This window comes from Erithacus rubecula (assembly GCF_903797595.1).
Source record: "Erithacus rubecula genome assembly, chromosome: 3".
NCBI classification, from domain to species: Eukaryota; Metazoa; Chordata; class Aves; order Passeriformes; family Muscicapidae; genus Erithacus; species Erithacus rubecula.
This window is the reverse complement of record NC_136689.1, coordinates 147,966,724-147,987,719: the sequence shown is the minus strand read 5'-3', so window position 1 is coordinate 147,987,719 and position 20,996 is coordinate 147,966,724. Positions and strand designations below refer to the sequence as shown.

Here is a 20,996-nt window from a genome sequence, read left to right as displayed (position 1 = left end):
TGTTCTGATGGCATCTGAGCCTCGAACAGGTGCATCTGTCAGAATTCTGTAACTGCTTCAATTCCCAGCACTAAATACTCCAAACAGAAGTATCAAGAAAAATGACTCATAAATTACATAATCTCGAAAGAAATTTTGTATGAGAATTTCATATAGAGAAGGCAATTTCCTGGGGTGGAAGGAGAATAAGCATGCAGTTTTGTTGATCAGCTAATAAGATTTAATTATAGCCTGTGGTCAGAGAAACACCCACACTTACTCTTTCCCATACCTTCCATGGATTGCTGCCCTCTCCTCTGGCTCTGGCACAGTGGCTACAGGGTGATCTGGACAAGACAAAAAGTTCATGTTCTACAGTGGGTTACACATACCTGTTATGACAAAAAGAATCTCGCAGCTGCATCAAGCAGGATCCTCACAGGGTGAAGGGTTGTGTGTAGCTTGCACTGAAGGGGAAGAAGAAATTTTACTCTAGTGTTAAAATCACATACCAGTATCTTCATTCACAGGATTCTGCTTTTGTTTGTTTCCTTATCTACCATAAGTCTTTATGTTAGTCACTTCAGCTTGTTCTGCTCCTTGGTACAGTTCTGACAATCCATTTGCATTAGTCTGGTATTAATTTGCAGCAACTGCTGGTTCATGTATATCAATTTACATTTCTTAGTCTTTAGGTTTATGTTGGTTCCAGTAACTTGAAGGCTATGGCTCTTCTTGTGTTTGGTCTCTAGCATGAAATACCTAGAAGTGTTAAACACAGCTTAACTCTATCTGTGGAGACTGGACCATAAGGAAAAAGCATTTTTAGCAGGCACAAGAACATAGGAAATCGAGTGCAGATGTATTTAAGAAGTTCAGTCTCCAGTGGTTTAAAATTTGTTGACAGCTGTAATAACCCTTGTTCAAAGGGAGGAAAAGCAGCTCCTGCTGTGAACATGTTCTGACAGATAGATGCCTATGATTTTGGATGTTACTGCTTCACCAGAATTCATTTCATTGTTAAGGTAATAACCATCATTGTTGGATGAGCCCCATGTTATTACCAAGTAGAAAAACCTGTGTTTGATCTCTTTAGCTCACAGGATCTTTACTTTTAGCCTGAACTGACTGATCCAATGAATGAACCAAAACCCCGTCTCTTAATGGCTTCCAATTTCATCTGGATTCATTCAAATGTGTCAAACTGGTTTAATCTCCTTTTACTGAGAAGCTACCAGATGTTTCTCCAGTCTTCAAAATCTACTCCATTTTACCAGTGCAAAGAGCTCATCTTCTTTAGCTCCATGTGGGTGTGATTGGTTTTGATTCCTCTTTCACCAGTTCCTGCTGAAGTCCCGTCTTGTTTTTCAGGTTCCTCACTTTTAAATATTATTATGCTGTGATAGACAGACATGTTTAATATTGTTGTATTGCAACAGGAATGCAGCCTAAGAAAAGTCCCTCTTGGAGAAATAGGAGGACCACAAATTAGTGCCCTTGAGTTCAATGCTAAAAGAGGAAGCTCAGATTGATCCTGGTCTGCATCAAAAGCAGTGTGGCCAGCAGCATGGGGGAAGAGATTCTGCTCCTCTGCTCTGCTCTGGCGAGATCTCACCTGGTCCAGGTGAGGAGCCCAGCACAAGGCACACGTGGATCCATTTGAATCAGTCCAGACCAGGGCCACAAAGTTGATCAGAGTAAGTGCAGCAGCTCTCTTGCCAAGATAGGCTAAGAGTGATGGGGTTGTTCAACTCAGAGAATACTCTGGAGACCTTACAGCAACTCCCAGTATGTAAAGATACTAAAACAAAGCCAGAGAACGACCTTTCACAAGGGCATGGAGTGACAGGACAAGGAGGAATGGATTCAAACTGATGGACAGTAGATTTAATGAGTTATTACTAAGAAATTCTTTCCTGTGAGAGTGGTGAGGCACCGGAACGGGCTGCCCAGAGAAGCTGTGGATGCCTAACTGCCGAGTGTTCAAGGCTGGGCTGGATGAGGCTTTGAGCAACCTGGTCTAGTGGAAGCTGTCGCTGCCCAACCTTCCAATGTCGTTTCCCAAACCCTTCCATGATTATCTGATTTCTCCTATGGGTGTTCCTTTTTCGCGCTCCCCGAGCAGGGGACACGGCGGTGCCGCCGCCCGCTGCCCTGGGCCTACCGTCGCCCCTCAGCGCCCCGCCCCTCACCGTCACCACGGCAACCCCGCCCCGCCCTTGGCGTCACATCGCCTGGCGGGCGCAAGCCCCGCCCCCCCAGCGCTCCGATTGGCCGCCGGCCATAGCGCCATCTCGGCATAGCGCCGCCGATTGGCCAGCGCCGCTGAGGCACGGGCGCGCGGTGGCCGCGGGGCGGCGGCGGCCGTTACTCATTAGCATGGCCGCGGGGCCGCCCCTCCCGCGGGCCGCCCTCGCCGTTCGCGCCTATTGCCCCTCGTTCCCGCCCGCACCCCCCCATTCCTGCCGCGAGGCGCCGCGGGCGCCCGCACCGGGTCAAGGAGGGAGGCAGCGGCACCGCATCATCTCCCCGTGAGGCGGCTGCGGGGTGCCCCGGCACGGGCAGGTAGAGCAGAGCATCAGCCGCGCCCTCCTGGGCGTGCACCGTCCTCCCCCCGCCCCGCGCGGCGCCGACGCCTCATCCCCGGGCGTGAGGGCTCCGGCCGCATCGCCGCCCCAGCGCAGGAGAGTCCCGGCTCCGAGCCGGGCTGGCACGGCGGAGGGGTGACCTGGGGTCCGGTGGGACGAGCTCCAGCTCCTCCGGCATCGCGTGTCCCGGAGGGGACTCTTGGGAAGACGATATATTCAATTTTTCTGGTTTCGGAACCTCTGTCCAGGCTTCTGTGGCAATCTGGCGAGGTGGGGCTTGTTCCTCTTCTGAGGCTCCTTGTTTTTCCATTGAAATCTCCCCATCTTCCATTGGACGGGAAATCGTCGCTTTCCTATAGATACATTTTTCATCCCTTCCACGAAACCCTATTTTCGGTAGCATCCATCTGCGGTGAAGCTTTGGAGCAGCAACCGGCATCAGTGACCCTCATGATGTGGACCTTTCTGGGTATCGCCTCCTTCATTTACGTGTATAAAAAGTGTGGAGACCTGATGTCTTACGCTAATAAGGAGGTGCTGCTCTCCGTGCTGGTGTTTTTCTCGCTCGGCTTGGTGCTGTCCTACAGGTACCACTTCAGGGGGCCCAGGCAGCGGCAGCAGAAGAAGCAGAAGTCACACCTGGGGGTGCTCTCTGATGTGCTCTCAGCATTGCCGCTGGTTGGCTTCTTCTGGTCCAAACCCACCCCGGGATCTCAGCAAGTTGAACTACCCAAATCCAGAAAGGTAAGCTGGATTCCGAAGCGGCACATGAGGTGCAAGGTCCTGCTGCTCTTCCCTCTGGCCACTGACCCTGTGCCCTGGTGAAGGAAAAGAGCTAAGAAAGGGGTGGACAGGGTTTGTCTTTAGATGCTGGATGTTTGATTTGTCATATTTTGTGTTAGTTTTGGATGGCAAAAGAAAGAGTGAAACTTAATTAAGTAGTAGACCAGGGGTTTTCTAGAATCGAAACAAATATGTTTTAAGAAAGATTTGGAGTAAAGAATTATTACAGTAGCAGAAAAATGTGTTCAGTTGCCAGTCTGTTGCAGAGATGAAGGACTGGAGAATCTCTCCTGTGATGAAAAGCTGAGTGACTGCCCAACCGGGAGAAGGCTGCATGTAAATACCCGAAGGGAGGGTGCAAAGAAGGCTGCACCAAGGCTTTTTCCATTAATGCCTGGTGACAGGATGAGAGGTGATGAGCACAGAATGAAACAGAGGATGCTTGCTCAGAGCATCAGGAAGCACTGTTTACTGTCAGGGTGACTGAGCACTGCCATGTTCCCAGAGGTGGAAGTGTCTCCATCCTTGGAGTTATCCAAAACAGGGCTCAGGCCAATCTGCTCTGGCCCTGCTTTGAACAGGGACTTTGGACCCCATGATGTCCAGAAACCCTTCTAACCTCTGCCATTCTGTAACTCTCTGATGAACTTACTAATATTTATGGATAGAACACATTTGTTTATGCAACTGCAGATAGAGTTACTGGGAAATGATTGCTGACCTCTTTCTTGTACAGTAGGTACAGGACCTGCTCAGATAGTCAGTCAGTTCTCTTGAGCCCTGCATGAGCCTTGCTGTGGGAAAAGTGGAGAGCTGTAGATGGTGCTTGGAGCTTAGCTGGAGCCCTCCATCCAAGACTATGAACTGGCCATAGATATCCAGCACATCTGTGGTCAGCAGTATTTGGCTACTTCCCTGTGTACTTCTGGGCATTTTCACACGAGCACTGACCATTCACACAGGAGAACATGAAACTGGTTTTAGCTGCCAGTCAAAGGTTTTTGGTTTTTAATATGTTTTTCTCTTAAAGCATGCCTTTAACAATTTCTTGTGTTACCCAAATTCAGGTACTAAATTTTGCACTCTCTTGCTGTATTGTAGATATAAACATGACACTCAGCCATTCGAAATTCTGGTGTCAGTGTGTTTCACTGATGCAATGGTATTTTTACCAATGTCAGCACTGCAGTGCTGAGGCATTTGTGAAAGACTGAATTGAACTCTCATCTACCTGCTGGAAAAATGATTTGCTGCTTTCCACTGGAGTTGCCCTTAAAATTGTTTTTCACTTTGAAGTGTATGTGATTAAGTGCTGTTGGGAAGGTTCTATAACAGAGCTGGTTTAAGATACCAGTTTCTGTATTAACTGATGTCCAATCCAATATATGTCAATTCTTAACAGCTTTAAATGTAGATGAATGGTGATTTTGCTTATAATTTCAGGTGTCAAATGAGTTTTCATTTCAGGACCACTTCTTAAAAGATTTCCCAGGCAGCTGCTTCTGCTGACACTTTTCTATTCTGAATCGTACCTTAAGTTGCTGTTTTGTTAGTTAGATAGATTCACTTGAGAATAATTGAAAAGGAGCATGTTTTCCAGAGAAATAAATTTTTCAGTAAATCTAATACCTTTTTTATTGTAAAGTGCCAAGGTCTCCATGCTGGAGTGGTTTACTAGCATGAAGGTGTCAGTCTTAATAGGACAAGAATATGGGACAGCCTTTTCTTACTGCCTTTTCTAGCAGCTTTCAGTCTCTCTGACAGTTTTGTTTGTGATTTGTCTTTGATCAGCAGGGCAGGTTTAAGCCAGGGTCTTGATTTTGTTTGCAGAGGTGTTGGTTTTTCTTTTCTCTGCTTGTTGCCTTGTGGAGTATGACAGATCCAATTTGGGACACAACTAAACTGCAAGATGATTTCCAACAGCACCCTCAGTACCCTGGCTCAGAGTAGAGCTACTCCAAAGTCAGCCCTCTTGACAAGGTTATGGTGCAGATCCACTGGCATGTGTAACTTTCTTGGCTTTGTTTTCTAAAGGGTAAAAGAGGAGTGAACTTCTCAGATGCATATCTGACAGAGACCACCCCAAATACAACATTGTCACCCCAATATGATCCAGAAATCATCATTGTGGGATCAGGTGTTCTTGGTTCTTCCTTGGCCACGGTGCTTTCAAGAGATGGAAGGAAGGTGACTGTGATAGAGAGGGATCTGAAAGAGCCTGACAGAATAGTTGGAGAATTGCTGCAACCTGGAGGATTTAATGCTCTTCGAGATTTGGGCCTTGAAGGTGGGTACATTTCAAAATGTAAATAGTTCTGTAACACAAGAGTTACTACACTCAAAAATGCATTGAGTAAAAGCGTGCCTACACAAAAAGTTAACAAAAACATTATCTGCACTTAACAATTGAATTAAGATTGCTTGTGTATTTCCAGTTTGCTATTTTGAAAATGCTCTTCTTTCAGCCTGTGTATTTTGCTTAAGAAAACTGGACCCTATGTAAAGGAATGTCTTTAATAAATAATTAGGCTTTCTTAAAGGCTTGTTTAACCCATCTGTTGGCTTTTATCTTGCAGATACGGTCGAAGGTATTGATTCACAAACAGTAAATGGTTACATAATTCATGATCTAGAGAGCAAGTTGGAGGTTGAGATTCCTTATCCAACATCTGAGGATGGACGCGTGGCCAGTGGAAGATCTTTCCATCATGGCCAGTTTATCATGGGTCTCCGAAGGGCAGCTATGGCAGAGCCCAAGTGAGTCACGCTGTGCACAGCACAGTCGGCATCCAGAAACACTGTTCCCATCATTTCCATGAGGTTCTTTAGCCATTTCCCAGCACGGAGGGCTGTGATGAACAAGAGTGAGAGAAAGTAGCAGCTCTTCTGCTCTCTGTAGACAAGTTCATGAGTTACATACACATCACATATATCATAAATCTTTCACCCTTTGGGACAACAGGGAGTATGGGCTTTAAATATTAGGCAAGGTATTTGGCCATCTGTATGAGAGAACAGGTTACAGGTGAAGGGTTGATTCTCTTCTGCTGATTCTGGGGTTTGGCATTTTGCCAGAATTAGTGACCTTGATGAGCAGTGCACAGAACTTCTTTGGACAAGGTATGAGTGGCAAGTCTAGCATGATTTCTTGGATCACAGAATAGTCTGGGCTAGAAGGGATGACCTTTAAAGGTTGTGTAAGTCCAACCCTCCTGCACTGAGCAGTAGCATGTGGCTTTTTCACTGATGTTACCAGTGATGATAGAAATCAAAGGTTTACATTTGTATGTTGCTTCGCTTTCTTTTTTCACAAGAAATGAGCCAAAGTAGCTAGAAAGGAGCACTAGATGGAAGTAGCTCTTCCAGTTAATAACTTGTATGTTTCAGAATCTTGAAGACAACTTCTTTTCATAAATAAAAGAAAAATTTGGTGTTTTAACTGTTTTCTTTCTTCTATAAAAGAGATGAGAACTAGAATAGAAGAGTTGAGAATAGACGAGGAATAGAATAGATTCTAGGTGCTGCTTTCTGTGTGGTGGTTTTTTTTTTTTTGTATTGTCTTTTTTTTCCCCTAAATGATTTTTCCCCTAAGAATATAGTGCCATATGTCCATTTACCAAGGTCATATGGCATTATCATATTTTTACCAAACATATTTATTCTAAGCTGGAAAACTGATTTTTCATTTCATATTTGTTATATTGTATGAATTACTAAAAGTGGCACTAAAGATAGCAGCTTTCTAGTATAGTTGAAACTAATGGTGACTGTGTTCACTAGCTCTGAAAGCTAAAGCCTTGTTGGGGCTGTAAGTTCAGTGAAATTTGGGTATCTTGAGTGCTCAGCTTGTGGGAAAAACTCCAGTAGCTGTACAAAGTCTTTGAAGCAAAAACTTGCAAAAAAAAAAAAATCAAGTTTGTAACTTGAATTAAATTCTTTCTCATTTCCCATACACTTTTGAATGTTTGTTTTGTGTGTGCTTGCTTGCCATTTAAATTGTGGCATAGAAAACTGCATGTTTAGGTGCAGTGAAAGATCAAGAACTCTTAATATTGCCAGGAGATTTTGGGTTTTATACAAAGCTTTTGAAGATACAGAGGATAATTATTACTGATGAGTATATCCAATTTATAAGCACTAGGCAATATGAATATATTTCAGATAAGTTTTTTTGCAGCAGAAGGAGGTAGGGCATCACTGATCTATATAATCATCTAATTATATAGAATTATAAACTCAGTTATAGTGGATGAGAACAGGAAGAAAAAGTGAGCACTTAGGTCACTGAAATTACATCTATAAAAGAAACTTAGAGGTGATAGCATTTACAGGACTCTGATTCCCTGGCATGCTGCTGCAGTCCCTTGCTGTTGAGGCTTCTGTTGTGTGCTCACTCATCACCATTTATATTTTCATGCAGCCAACATGTCTGTTGCCTGGCAAATTAAGCCAGTCGTGATCAGCTCTGAAATGTCTGTGCTGGATGGCAGGAAAAAAAACCACATTAATTGAACTGCTTGCATTCCTTCTAAAAGCCTAAAATAGCAAGCTGTTTTTTTCTCACATACACCCTTAGCTCAGTTCTTAAAGTTGTGGAATTCCATCTGGATGTAAGTTTACAGAGATTTAATTTCTGAACTCAAAATAGCTCTGGTCGGGAGGTAGAAGCAAGGGATGCTCCACTCGAACATCAGTGTTAGCAGAACTTTAAAAGCATAAATAGAAAAAAACTAAAACTCTGTCCTGAATTCCTGAGGTGACAAGCTGGATACCTGTGTCCTAAACAGGTTAGGTTAGTTTGGACTGCTCTGGGAATTATGTACCTGACTTTTATCTTGTGTTCATGTTAAGGGTGTAAGTGCTGCTGGTCCTGCTCTTTAATTCTCCTGGGAGTTAGCTCTCACCTGCATTGCTAGCCATTCCTAGCTTTTAGCAGGGATGACTCAATCACCTCCCTGATTTCTGACCATTGTTAGGAGTGAAACTCCTCTCAGCATCTCTCACAGGGCTATGGAGCACAGCTGGGGACTCTAGGAAGTGGCAGGGTGTTTATGATCAACAGTACAGCTTTTAGAATATTCAGCTATCAAACCAAAAGTTTGGTCAAAGTGAAATTTGTGACCAACAGTATTTCGACATTTAATGTGAATTCTTTTGAAAAATTTCAACCGTGTTGGCAGAGACAATACTGTTGAAAATTTGTTTTTTTTTTCTGTGTCTAGTGCCTTGAAGTGCTGACATCATTAATCCTCTTCTGTTTTAACCCTTCTGTTTCATTTCAGTGCAAAATTCATTGAAGGGACTGTGTTACAGTTGCTTGAAGAAGATGACTGTGTTGTTGGTGTTCAGTACAAGGACAAAGAAACTGGAGACACTAAGGTAAGAGTTTTACAATCTTTGTTAAACTGTTGAGAAAATTGAGGGTTGCTTTATATATATAATTTTTTAAAAGGTTATGTTTCAGAGCAGTGGTACAGAAATAATGTAGTTATCAAGAAATCGAAAGATTTAATAAAGGGAGATTATTTTCTAGTGCATACAGTCTGGGAATATGGGAATTCCTGTTACAACTTGTTATGAAGCTTCTGCTTCATAAGAAGCTTTGGAGAATTCAGTTCATTATTTGTTTCATTATTTATATGTCTGGAGTTTAAAATCTTTCGAGAGTTCCTGGTGGAAAAAAAAATAAAATTGTGTTTTGGCTGTATGTAGTTGTCTGCCTTTCCACATACACTTCCACCATCTAGTGAGGCACTGAAAATGGAAAAGTGAAAGCTCTGTCTTGTCATTTCTTGGATGGCAGAAAGAGAATTTTGGCATATTTTAATGCTAAACTACTGGCTAAATGCTATGAAAATGTGTGAACTTAAAAAGCTTAGTAAAGACCAGTCTGGGTACAACCCCTGTACTGAAGTTCTGGATATGCTGCCTATTCTCCAGGAAAACCAAATTTGTAATCTTCTTTGTGGACTTTGAAGTTCCTTTGCCTGAAGTTATGTAGATGTACTCTGATGGGAAAGATGGGAATCTCTTGCCTATGCCCTGCTCCCCTCCATTCTAGATGGAGAAAGTTCCTGAGTAGCTGGAAGATCCTTCTCTGAGGATTATTAACAACATCTTTCTATTTCTAAGTCATTTAGAAATGGACTGGTGGCACAGAACCATATAGGAGAGAGCTTTTTAAAAGCTCTTGCCAAAGCTGTAGGGGGAGCAAGCTGGTTTTAGACTGTCCTCAGGCAAGTGCCATTTTAGCCCACTTAATGGCTAAGTGCTGCAAGAGAGCAGAGAAGTAACAACATCCTTGACCCCTCTTGAGGTAGCTGGAGGTTAGGAGTGAGTTCCAAGTCGTGTGCCTTGGTCTGCCTTACCTGTCATGTAACATGAATGAAACTGTATTAGGAAATCCACTCTAGGAGAACAAGCCACTGAATCACAGGTATGGGAAAGACAGGGAGTTTGGAGAGGAGGAGGTTTTTTTGCAGGGGGAGGGGTGTTTGTTGGGGTTTATTTCCCAAATTCAATTGGCTTTATCATCCAGCAGCATAGAAAGGTGGTTTTGTTTTATTTTGTTTAAGGGTTAGAAGGGGAAAGTGCATTTTTTTCTTTTGAGTTCTGTTGTTGCAATTTTAAGTGATTTGACCAGCAGTAGGGTGACCAGTGTTCTAGTCTGCATCTTACCCAAAAGTCTGGATGTCCTTCTAAGGGCCTTAAGTTTCCTTAAATACTGGGGATAACAAATTCATGTTTTGCTCTGAGTGCTGAAGTTCTGTGGCTGGAGAGAGCTGTTTCATTTGCTGGCTTAGATATCATTTGATCTTAGAAATCTAGTATATAAGAAATTTCCATTAAACATTTCTATTTACTATGTTTCCCTACCTGTGAGTTGTTGCAACTGGGAAGCTCTTAGCTGAATAAAAACCCCAAACTCAAGCCTGTTTGCATTCCTTAGCCTGATTTTATAAAGAAAGGAGGCTGATCTGTGTTGTGAGTTTGTGTTTTTCTGTTCTTTTCATCCTACATTCTCCACCACATTACCTCTGAGATTTTTATTCTCTTAAATGAGGTTCAAATTAGCCAGTATGTTAAAGGTCAACTTACAAATTTTTTTCAAAACTAGGCAACTGATGAATAAACTTTAGGTTTATTGTGTTGACTGTGGAAAAATTGTAGCATGAATGTTCCATTCATTGGACAGCAGGAAAATGATATGGACAGGTGACTTTGGTCTAATTGCAGGAATAATTAGAACTTGCTATCATCCAAGCTAGGAATCCATCGAAAAGAGGTTGTGTTAATTCTACTCAGGAATTAATTTCTATAAGCACAGACACAAAAAAAATATGTTTTACTTACATCTACTCTCATCTGATTTTGCCCAACTGCTCTTGACACAGCAAAAGATGTTAAGGTTTGTGTGACCAAGTAGAGTCAGACTTGATGATCCTTGTGAGTCCCCCCCAACTCAGAATATTCTGTGATTTTATGAATTTACTCCAGCTGGAATTCCAAGTAGTAATTGGATTTATTTGCTTATATTTGAGAGCAATTTATGTGTTAAACATTAAGATGTTCAGGCTGAACCTGATCAGTTTACTCAGATTTATATTTTGTCCATGTATGTACTAATTGTTATAGTGTCTAAGTAGACCTGGAACTGCTCATAGTTCCCTGCTTGGTCTTTTAAAGAAGAGCTTATGTGCTTACAACTTGTCAGTTTTTGTTATATGTTGGTTTGGTTTTCTTTAGTTGCTTATAGTTCTTTAATCTGAAATTCTTCTTTGTTTTCTTTTTTCTTCTAAAGAGCATTACAGCCTGAAGGGAGCAAGTACTCCTGTTTATTGTATTTTTTAAATCCAAGTCTCTACACAGCTCCCATAGCTGTGTTTTCTGAATGCACATCTAAAAAAGCTGCAGTATATTGTTAGATCAGCTGTGTAGCAAATAGATAAGTATTAATAAAAGGAAGGTAAACCCCACAGTATTTCTTGATATATGTGTTATTAATATGGCCTGTGACCCTCTTAGATGTTTATTGTTTTTTAAAGCATCTGATTTATAATTGCAAATGAGATCTTGGGAATTTCTTCTCATTGTTCTGAAACAAAATTGACAGTGTAATATCTTTATTTTTAATTTATGCTGCAGGAACTTCATGCTCCACTTACAGTTGTAGCTGATGGACTTTTCTCCAAATTCAGGAAAAGCTTGATATCCAACAAAGTTACTGTTTCATCTCATTTTGTTGGTTGCATTTTGAAGGTAACTTTTATGTATAATACTGCATAAACCCCTATGCTCTTGCTTTATAATGTAGGTATGAATTTTCACTAAGTATGTTGTTGTTAATTTCCTTTTCCAACAGAATCAATTAGATTTTTGTGTTTTTACGTATTCATCCAACTGTTCTGTCAGTTTCTGTATCTCTTTGAAGTGCTCGGAAAATTTGTTCTGTTTTTAACTTTTAAAGTGTTGATGCATATTTGGTCCCAGCTCTAGGATAGTTGAACTTCTTACTGTGTTAGACTTAACATATTAGGTTATAGATCAGATTTTCACTTCTTAAAATATTTTTATGTATCACTGAGCCTGCTTTGGCTTTCTTTTTTGATTTTTAAAGTGGATGTTGTTGATAAAAGTTAGATTTCTGTTTTTAAGACTACAGGGTTAACCTTAAGCATATAGTGGAACAAGGCAGTGTTTAAGAAGATGGGCTGTGATTCAGCATAACTACTTTAAACTGAGCTCTGGACTCATTAAACCAGTTTGTAGCATTTTATTTTTTTAAAGAAAAAACATTTCAGCATCTTACAGCACACATAGTGCTCTTTTTATTAGTGCTATGTCTTATTTAGCATTAAGCTCTGGATCAGAAGTAGGCATTGTTGTAAACCTGGAACTCAGGTGGTAAAATTGTTTGCCTGGACACAGGTGTTTTGACAGGTTTGTGTTAAGTTGATAAGTTACTGGTACCTAAGATGGTGATGCTCTTTTTTTTCTTTTTTTTTTTTTTTTTTTTTTTTTTTCTTTGCAGCAGTTACAGTATTTGTTCAGGGAGTAAAAATCTTGAGTTTTAGATTATCCTGTACAGAAGGGTGCCCAGACTGTGCTCCTGCCTGAAGGTGGGGTACCTTATAACCAGATACATGCTTGCCTTCAGGACCTGTAAACTTCAAGAGAGAAGGTGGTGTCCTGATTTTGGACAGGGAATCTAGGTTGGTAGCTGGTTGGTTGGATAATCCAGGTAGAAATCCTGTCTGGATCCTTCACTCTGTGTCTGCTGCATTAACTGATGCATTAGCAGCAAAAATAATTAAGGGAGAATGATCCGAAGCTACCAGAATCTTCACTAGCCTGGGAACACTGACTGGCAGGAACTTCAGTACTTTTTGGGTCTCTAATCCAGTTATCACTGCCCAAGTTTGTCTACTTTTGAAATCTGCTTTAAACCCCATTAGATATGGCCCCATGATTCTTCTTCAGTAGGTGTCTCCAAGTAGTTATATTTAGACTAGTGGATTTCTTTTCCTCCCACCACTTTTTTTTTGTGAAAAGAAGACAAAATTATCTTACTGGAAGGTACTACATTGACTGCATTGCAGGTTTGCAATGGCATATATTAAATATTGGTGAGGTATTCAAGTGAAATGGATAAGTTAGTGATTCTAGTAAATACTAAAATGTATTGGCAAAAGAATTGCTGCTACACTGAAATTCAGAACTTTCTTTTCAAAAACACTTCTTAGTTTAAGAGAATAATAACACAAACTTAATATGATATGAAATTTTATTTAAAAGTGTTTTAGAAAATTATTTCATATGTCTGATGTTTGATATCCTTTCATTAATCACAGACTTTCTTCCCCTTGTTTCCTTTTTAAGGATGCATCACAGTTTAAGGCTAATTATGCTGAACTTGTATTAGCTAAAACAAGTCCAGTGCTAATCTATAAGATTTCTTCAACTGAAACTCGGGTGCTTGTTGATATTCGAGGGGAAATGCCAAAAAATTTAAAAGAGTACATGATTGAGACCATTCATCCACAGCTACCTGGTAAGTCTGGAAAGACTTCTTGGGAATTGTCACATTTAAATATATATATATATATATTTTTTTTTTTTAAAGACACATTTCATTGAATTCATAGAACTGTGTGGCTTTTTCCATGTCTGCAGTCACTATTTCAGAAACTATTCACCCTTCTTTGGTTCCACACCACACAACAACACACAAAAGTTTGTTCAGCTCACATCTGTGAGGTTGGCAATTCAGGATTGTATGAAGCTCTGAGATCCCCAGCACAGGAAGGACATTGACTTATTGAAATGAGTTCAGAGGGGGTACCAAGTTGATCAGAGGGATGGAGGGCCTCTCCTATGAGGAGAGGTTGAGAGAGCTGGCTTTGTTCAGTCTGACAAAGAGAAGGCTTTGGGGGAACTAATTGTGGCCTTCCAGTGCCTGAAGGGAATCTACAAGAGAGATGGGGCAGGATTATTGATAAGGGCATCAGTGACAGGACAAGGGGAATGGGTTCAAATAGAGAGTAGCTTTAGATTAGAGATTTGGAACAAATGATTTACTGTGAGAGTGGTGGGGCACTAAAACAGGTTGCTCAGGGAAGCTGTGGCTGCCCCATCCCTGGAGATGTTCAAGGCCAGGCTGGATGGGGCTCTGAGCAGTCTGGGCTGGGGGAAGTGTCTCTGCCCATGGCATGGGGCGTTGGCTCTACGTGATCTTCAAGGTCCCATTCCAACCCACACCATTCTATGACTCTGTGATGTCTCTAAAAGAGATTAAAATAGATTGTGTACAAATTATTTGCATTTTTGTCTAACTTCTGTAACTAAAATATTTGGTTGTTGCAGATCACTTGAAGGAACCGTTCTTAATAGCAGTTCAGAATGATCGTTTAAGGACTATGCCAGCCAGCTTCTTGCCTCCTTCAGCTGTAAACAAGAAAGGTGGGTATTATGGAAGAAAAGGAAGAAAAAAGGCATTATAAACATCTTCTGGGGCATAGGATTTTGTTGTCTTAGATGTATATTTGTTATTCAATACGACAGTCTAACAAATCTTCTATAAAAAATAATATTTTGGAATTATGTACCTTGGGCAAAATTTAACTGGAATGTTTACATTGACACCAGGTGTTAAGTCAATGCCTGCTTTATCTGAAAGTTTAATTTACTCAGTTGCTCAAGCTTAAATAAATGTGGCCTTTCTAAGAAAACATCATAAGAAATTAATGAAATTAACTTAAAATGTGTATTCTTTATTGGGAAAAAAAATGGTTTCTTAAATTTGGTTTCTTGATTATCTTAAAACTATTTTAAGCCTTTTAATTTCAAGACATACTTTGTGGTTTTTGTTTTTTAATTTCTAGTTGTTATACATCTTATTTTCTGGTGGGAATGAATTCTTAGTTTGATTTTCTTTATAAAGAATTTGAATTTTAAGATTCTGTAATGGTTATGCAATATCCTATTTTTTCTCTTCTACCTAGGTGTTCTTCTTTTAGGAGATGCATATAATATAAGACACCCTTTAACTGGTGGAGGAATGAGTGTTATTTTAAATGATGTTAAAATATGGAGAAGTTTGCTCCAGGATATCCCAGATCTTTATGAAGATTCTGATGTTCTTAAGGTGATTCTTTGTTTTGGACTTATTTTAAATAGTTTCTTCTGCAATTTAGTGACACACTTCTAAGTTTTATGCAACTCGGGGAGTTATTGGAATAAGTTAATGGAGTTTTCAAAGCTTTGACTAGAATAATCAGGTGTCAGGCGTTCACCAGTGGAGCTGTGGTCTGACACTGCTGTGCTGTATGGCAAGAGGCAGTTTCAAAACTTTGCACTGACTTGCTGTGTTTTATTTAAGGAGACTGGTGTGCTGTGCCTAGTCAAGATGCTTTGGTAGGATAACCTGATATTCCCATTTTAATAGGTTATTTTTAACCAGACTGATCCCTAAATGTGGTGGGTTTGAACTATTACACTTTTGTGAGTGGAACTTGGGCAATAATGAGCTTATGTACTCAGTCTTCCAAGAGACATCTCAGCCTCCACTGACCTCTTGTGTGCTGCATAAATCTGAGTAGTAATTAGAGGGATCCTTCTTTCCCAGGATCTGCTCCATCAGTGTTCATGCAAGGTTATTTTTTCAGTGATACGTAGTCCCAAAATTCTGATGAGTAGATAATAAGATTTCTTATTAACTTGTTTACTCCTTTTAATGGGGCTAATCATATTGTCTTGGCTAAATTACAGGTGGTATAATTGTAGACATCTACAAGTAGATGATTCAAAAAATGTATTTGAAAAATTGAGAAACACTTAGAGGAACCCTGCGTGTCAGGACTTACCTGACAACATGCAGATACTTTTATGGCAGCTAGTCATCTCAGACTTCCAGTCATCTCCTATTTGTTAGCAGTCAATTGAGGGAACTAGCTGAGCATTAACCTTCAAGTTTTCACTATATCCCAGACACCTCCTGTAGGATGAGATGAGACATGCTCTGGAAATACCTTTATTCCCCATATGTTTAAGGTAAAGGGGCCCTGGATAACTGGTTCAAGTTTCTGAAATTCCTTAATGACCTAGATTGGAATCCATCTAGCATATCACTAAATCCCTTTTATATGTCCATGAGTATGACTCTTGCCACCTCACCTCTTTGGGAATCTTTTGAATGTTCCTTTGTATTTACTTACAGAAATATTTTTTTTTTAAATTTTTTTCAGGCAAAAAGAACATTTTACTGGTCAAGAAAAAAATCTCATTCTTTTGTAGTGAATGTTCTTGCCCAGGCACTTTATGAACTCTTTGCTGCCACAGATGGTAAATATATCTTAAAGATAACATCTGATTAATTACAACTTGGTAAATAAATATGACTGGGAAGGGGATGTTCATGTTTCTATGTGTATATAGATGTATATGTATGTATTTATATTGTTATATATTAAAAATATACAAATCAAAGAATTTTAATAAGTTTTCTTGTGTTCTGCCTAGTTTTTTAGGCAGAGTTTTAGCAATGTGAAGGCAAGTCTGGAGTTAGGACTAAATAAAAACCAAAAAAACTCCAAAACAAAGAAAAAATAGTGCATTAATACAAAAATATGTGGATATTCTGTAAGATTATCCTTTCTCTAAATAAAAGCAGCTTAAAGTTCAGCTGAATTGAACAGAACAACAGCTACAAAAGTCCTGGATTTAATACCAGTATTGGGCACAGAGAAAAATGTTTCAGTATGTATTAATTATATTTGTTTTATTCATTTTAATGAATTTTGTAGATTCCTTGCATCAGCTAAAGAAAGCCTGCTTCCATTACTTCAGACTTGGAGGAGAATGTGTCTCAGGTCCTGTTGGATTGCTCTCAGTGTAAGTTCACTGTGCTGGCAGTGGTTATTGTGAGCCCCTGAGAGATCTGCTTTGCTCCCCACCAGGCATCTCAGCACAGGGAGGATGGTCACATGAGCCTAGATTTTAAGATTATACTAAAGGTTGGAGCTTTATTAGAAACTGTGTCTTTAAGTGCTGACTCTCTTTTTTTTCCACCTGCATAAAAAGGCCACTAAAAGCTGGTGGTTCCTAATGTAGGTGGCACAGGAATTTGAATAAGGTAGAGGGGTCCAGACCAGCTGCACAGCTGGTGGAGATGCTCCCTACTTGACAAGCTCAGAGTAGTGAGGTGAGGCCTTACATAAAAAGCTGTAAGGAACAGGGAAGTCTCTAGCTATGAAGGTGTTTGAATGACCCCTCAGAAACTTGTGAATGCACAGTAAATCACACTACTCTGAACTTAGGAGAATGTGTGCTTTTCTATTTCTCTCCTTTTGGACTGAGCTAAAACTGGAAAGCTTGTTTAAAATACTCCTCCGGGGGAAGATAAGGAAGACAAAGAGTACTAGAAGTGAAGAGAAAGCAGCAGTGTATGTTGGCTGTGCTGTAGAAGGGATGCAGAGTGTGCAGCAGCCCAAGAGAACCAAGTTTGTATTTTTCAGTTGAGTTGGCAGGACAGATCTGCCTAAATCAGAAGTGTGTGATCTTGAATGGAGATCTGTATTTGTAAAATGGAAATTTTTCAGTTCATTCTGTTTATTTACTGATTTTATCTGTTTCTTTTTAATGCAGGTTATCTCCTAAACCAATGGTACTGATTGGCCACTTCTTTGCTGTGGCCTTGTATGCTGTTTATTTTTGCTTTAAGTCAGAGTCCTGGATCACCACGCCTCGAGCAATTTTCAGTAGTGGAGCTATTCTTTACCGGAGCTGCTCTATAATATTTCCACTTATTTACTCTGAAATGAAGTATTTAGTCTATTAAAATCCAGGGGGAAATGACTGGAGGAAGAAAGCATGAAAATCACAATGCCTTCAAAATCTTTGGATGTAACTATTTAATATTGTATTATGTTCTCCTCAAAATGCAATTTCCTTGATAAGGTTTTAACTTAATTTTGATTTTGTGGTTATATACATATATATTATATGTAAATATTCTTTTCTTTGCAATTTAAGTTCAAAAAAGGAGGTAGCTGTTTACAAGGACCATAATTAAGTGTTGACGTGGTAGATAATTGCCAGTTTCCACAGAATTTCTTTCCTTGCTTTATGCATTGCTGAGTGCACCACTAATATTAATAAACTGAGAAGTGAAAACTGTAAACCATATGCTGCTATTATCCTTCATGCTTTTTTCTGTTCAGTAGCTCCATAGACTTTATTGCTGTGAAATATTGTAACATTATTGATCTGGTTGTTTCATTAGGATTTGCCCTGTTCTGTTTCAGTTGCAGCTAACATACTGGTCTGTTGACACTTAAAAGGATACTGTAAAGGATGTCAGATTTTGATGTGTCACTGTATCTTTAATTTTAGTTACTGGTGAAAGTGCCATGTTGCTCTTCCGAATTCCTTCTTTACATCAGAATTCATTTTAACAAGTAATAACCAAATCTTTGCTTTGTTGGCTACTGCAATGCACTCAGGTGGTGAAAGCACATGCTTTTGAAAATTTCTTCCTATCTCATTTCCTTTTAAAACCTTGAAAGTTTGGAGTTGTTCTGCTTGGTGTGTGTGCAACTGAAGTTTAACACTGCCATGAACTGAAGCACAGCAACAAACTGTATCCACTGAAACAAATTAAGTCCAGGCTATTTGCAGTAGACAGTAAGGTAATCTTTAATATTACTTCTGAAAATTAATGAAAAGCACCATGAAAGTGTCCTTTTAATACTTGGAGTGTGGTGGGATTATTTTTCCTGTAGGAATTACTGCATGCTACTAAAGAGTTCATGTCTATTCCTATTGGTCACTATTCCTCTCAATGTTCTTGTTATCAGTGTGATTTCCTTTGCTCTTGTGCATCTGCATTTTCTCTACCTTTCCTGTGATTGGTTTGGGTATCACTGTATGGCTCTGCTCTTTTGGCTTGCCTAAACAATCACTCATGGGTGCAGGCAACAGTCTGGAGACTAGTAACAGGTTTTGTTCTTCTGTACTGGTAAAACTGTGACTCTACCTTGAAAATGACAGAATGCATAAGCTGTGTATAAACATACATTTTATCTTGGACTGTGAAAAAAATCTGTGGAGAGACTTTATTTAGTATTTTATTTGATGGATATTTCAAATGACCTTTTCTTTTCCAGAAGCAAAAGTATGTATATTTTTCTAACCATGATCACTTTTGATACCCTCTTGAAATTACATTCATCATGAATATGTCTGTGTTGAGACTTTAGGGTAAAGTACTAATATTTTCAAATATCATTATATATGGTTACTAAATTATGCCCCTTTAAGGGTACACGAAGTTTGCAGAATTTATACAAGTGTTTCCAAAATTTGTGACAATTTTGAAAATATTAATTTTACATTTTTTATTTTTTTATATTATTTGCAGTCAATCTCTTTAAATTCATGGATAAAAAGTCCTGAGCCAAATACACATCCTCAGCTTACGTAAATAAAAAGGTATTATATCTGTAGATTATTTTTGTTGTGTGTCTCTGGTTCAAGAGTTTTGTTCAATTTGATTTATCTGCTTAAATTTACATATATATCTAAGGAGTTATTTCTTTTCTTGTGCTGAATTCAGTGCCTGGTTAAGTGTCTTGATCAGGGTATCAGTCACTTGTTGGAAATTACTGGGGGAGACACAAATGTCTGTGTGTGTGTGTGTCTGTAAGAAGGGTCAGCCTGAAAATATGACCTTGTCCTTGGGACAAGAGGAAGGACTTGCTTTGAAATATCAGAGTGGGATCATTGGGACACAGGGCAACACAGGATTGGGTTTCTGGCTGAGATTACTGATGAGCTGGTCTTTAGTAGTGTTTGCTGTTTGTGGCCCACCAGCTCTGCCCCAGAGAAGAATTGCAGGGCAGAATTTCAAGCTGTGTTCTGTAGTCCCTGACTGCAGTTATTTCTCATGGATGCAGAGGGATGTTGGGTGGTAGAGGAGAAGTCATGAAAAAAGCAGTTCTTGAGTCAGCTGAGACTAAGAAGAGTAAAGCTGGCAGTGAGTGAGTAATGTCCATAGGTAAAATAGCCAAAAATGGAATCCAGCAGCACCTAGTGCTAAGCCACAGCGTGCAGCAGATGGTCTGTAAGAATCGTCATTTTCATTCTCTACGCCTGTATTCCACAAATAAAGCAATATGTGAAGGTTTTGTCACAGGCATTTGATTTAGAATCTGAGAGGAGCAGGGTGCAGGCATATTTGATGCAACTGGTTTTTGCCAGCAACTGGAAGGATAGAGGAAAAAATTGTGCTCCACATTCCTTTACCAACCAAGAGCTGCTGAAGTCTCTGGATGATCCTTGGATTGGGATATTGCAGCTGCACTGCCACCCATATGGAAGACCAGTAATGGGTAATAGAGCTATGCCATGGAGTTTCCTGAAGTTGTCCTGAACCTGGAACCTAGGGAGGCTTTCCTAAGAGGAGCAAATATCCAGCATATTAGACTCTCTGTTGCCCTTAGAAAGGAGTAGTCACAACTACAACCCATCTTTTGTTCCTCACAGAGATGGTTGTGATGTCTTGTTTAGGGTTTTTCTGACCCTGTCAACATCTCTGGTGTAACTGGACCTTGATCCTCATCACATGTTGTCTGGCATTCTACCTCCACAGCCTCAAACATACTGTACAGAGGCACATGGGAGAGTGAGGTGGACAGGGAGGGATTTAATCTGTTGCCCAAGTGAGGACTTTACTTTTTATCCATTCACTACTTTATTTCCTGCCTGCTAGGGGGAAGGTACAGGAGACCCTTCATAATTTTTTTTTTTTTCTGGTGGTTGCTCCTCTCTCAGGGAGGCAGGTTCTACCAGTCTGTCTCTTTTCAGACTCCCTGATGCTCCTTAACCATCCTGCTTCCTCTCTTTAGCTGAGCACATCATCCACCTGGTCACACAGGTGTTGTTTGTGTTGCTGTCCAATACCAGTGATGATGGTGGAACCCAACTGAGAGTGTCCTGGAATCACCGTGACTGGTCCTCTCCATGCTTCCACCCAGTTGGCAGCACCAGATAAAAAGGTAAACAGGATGTTGGAAATTGTTAGTGAAGGGCTAAAGCAAACAAATGATAATTCTGCTTGAAATGGGCCTTTGCACTGACTAGTGTATGGCA

General features: G+C 40.1%; 1 protein-coding gene across 1 annotated transcript; it reads left to right on the top strand.

The window, feature by feature from the left end:
* Positions 1-2,298: 2,298 nt before the first annotated feature.
* Positions 2,299-19,351, top strand: SQLE (squalene epoxidase). The gene is made up of 11 exons (XM_079302805.1): positions 2,299-3,311; positions 5,385-5,637; positions 5,927-6,107; positions 8,633-8,729; positions 11,496-11,609; positions 13,230-13,401; positions 14,214-14,309; positions 14,852-14,994; positions 16,094-16,190; positions 16,652-16,739; positions 17,493-19,351. Exons 1-11 carry the CDS (start codon positions 3,018-3,020, stop codon positions 17,683-17,685), a joined length of 1,728 nt encoding a protein of 575 aa, XP_079158931.1. The 5' UTR covers positions 2,299-3,017; the 3' UTR covers positions 17,686-19,351.
* Positions 19,352-20,996: the final 1,645 nt, after the last annotated feature.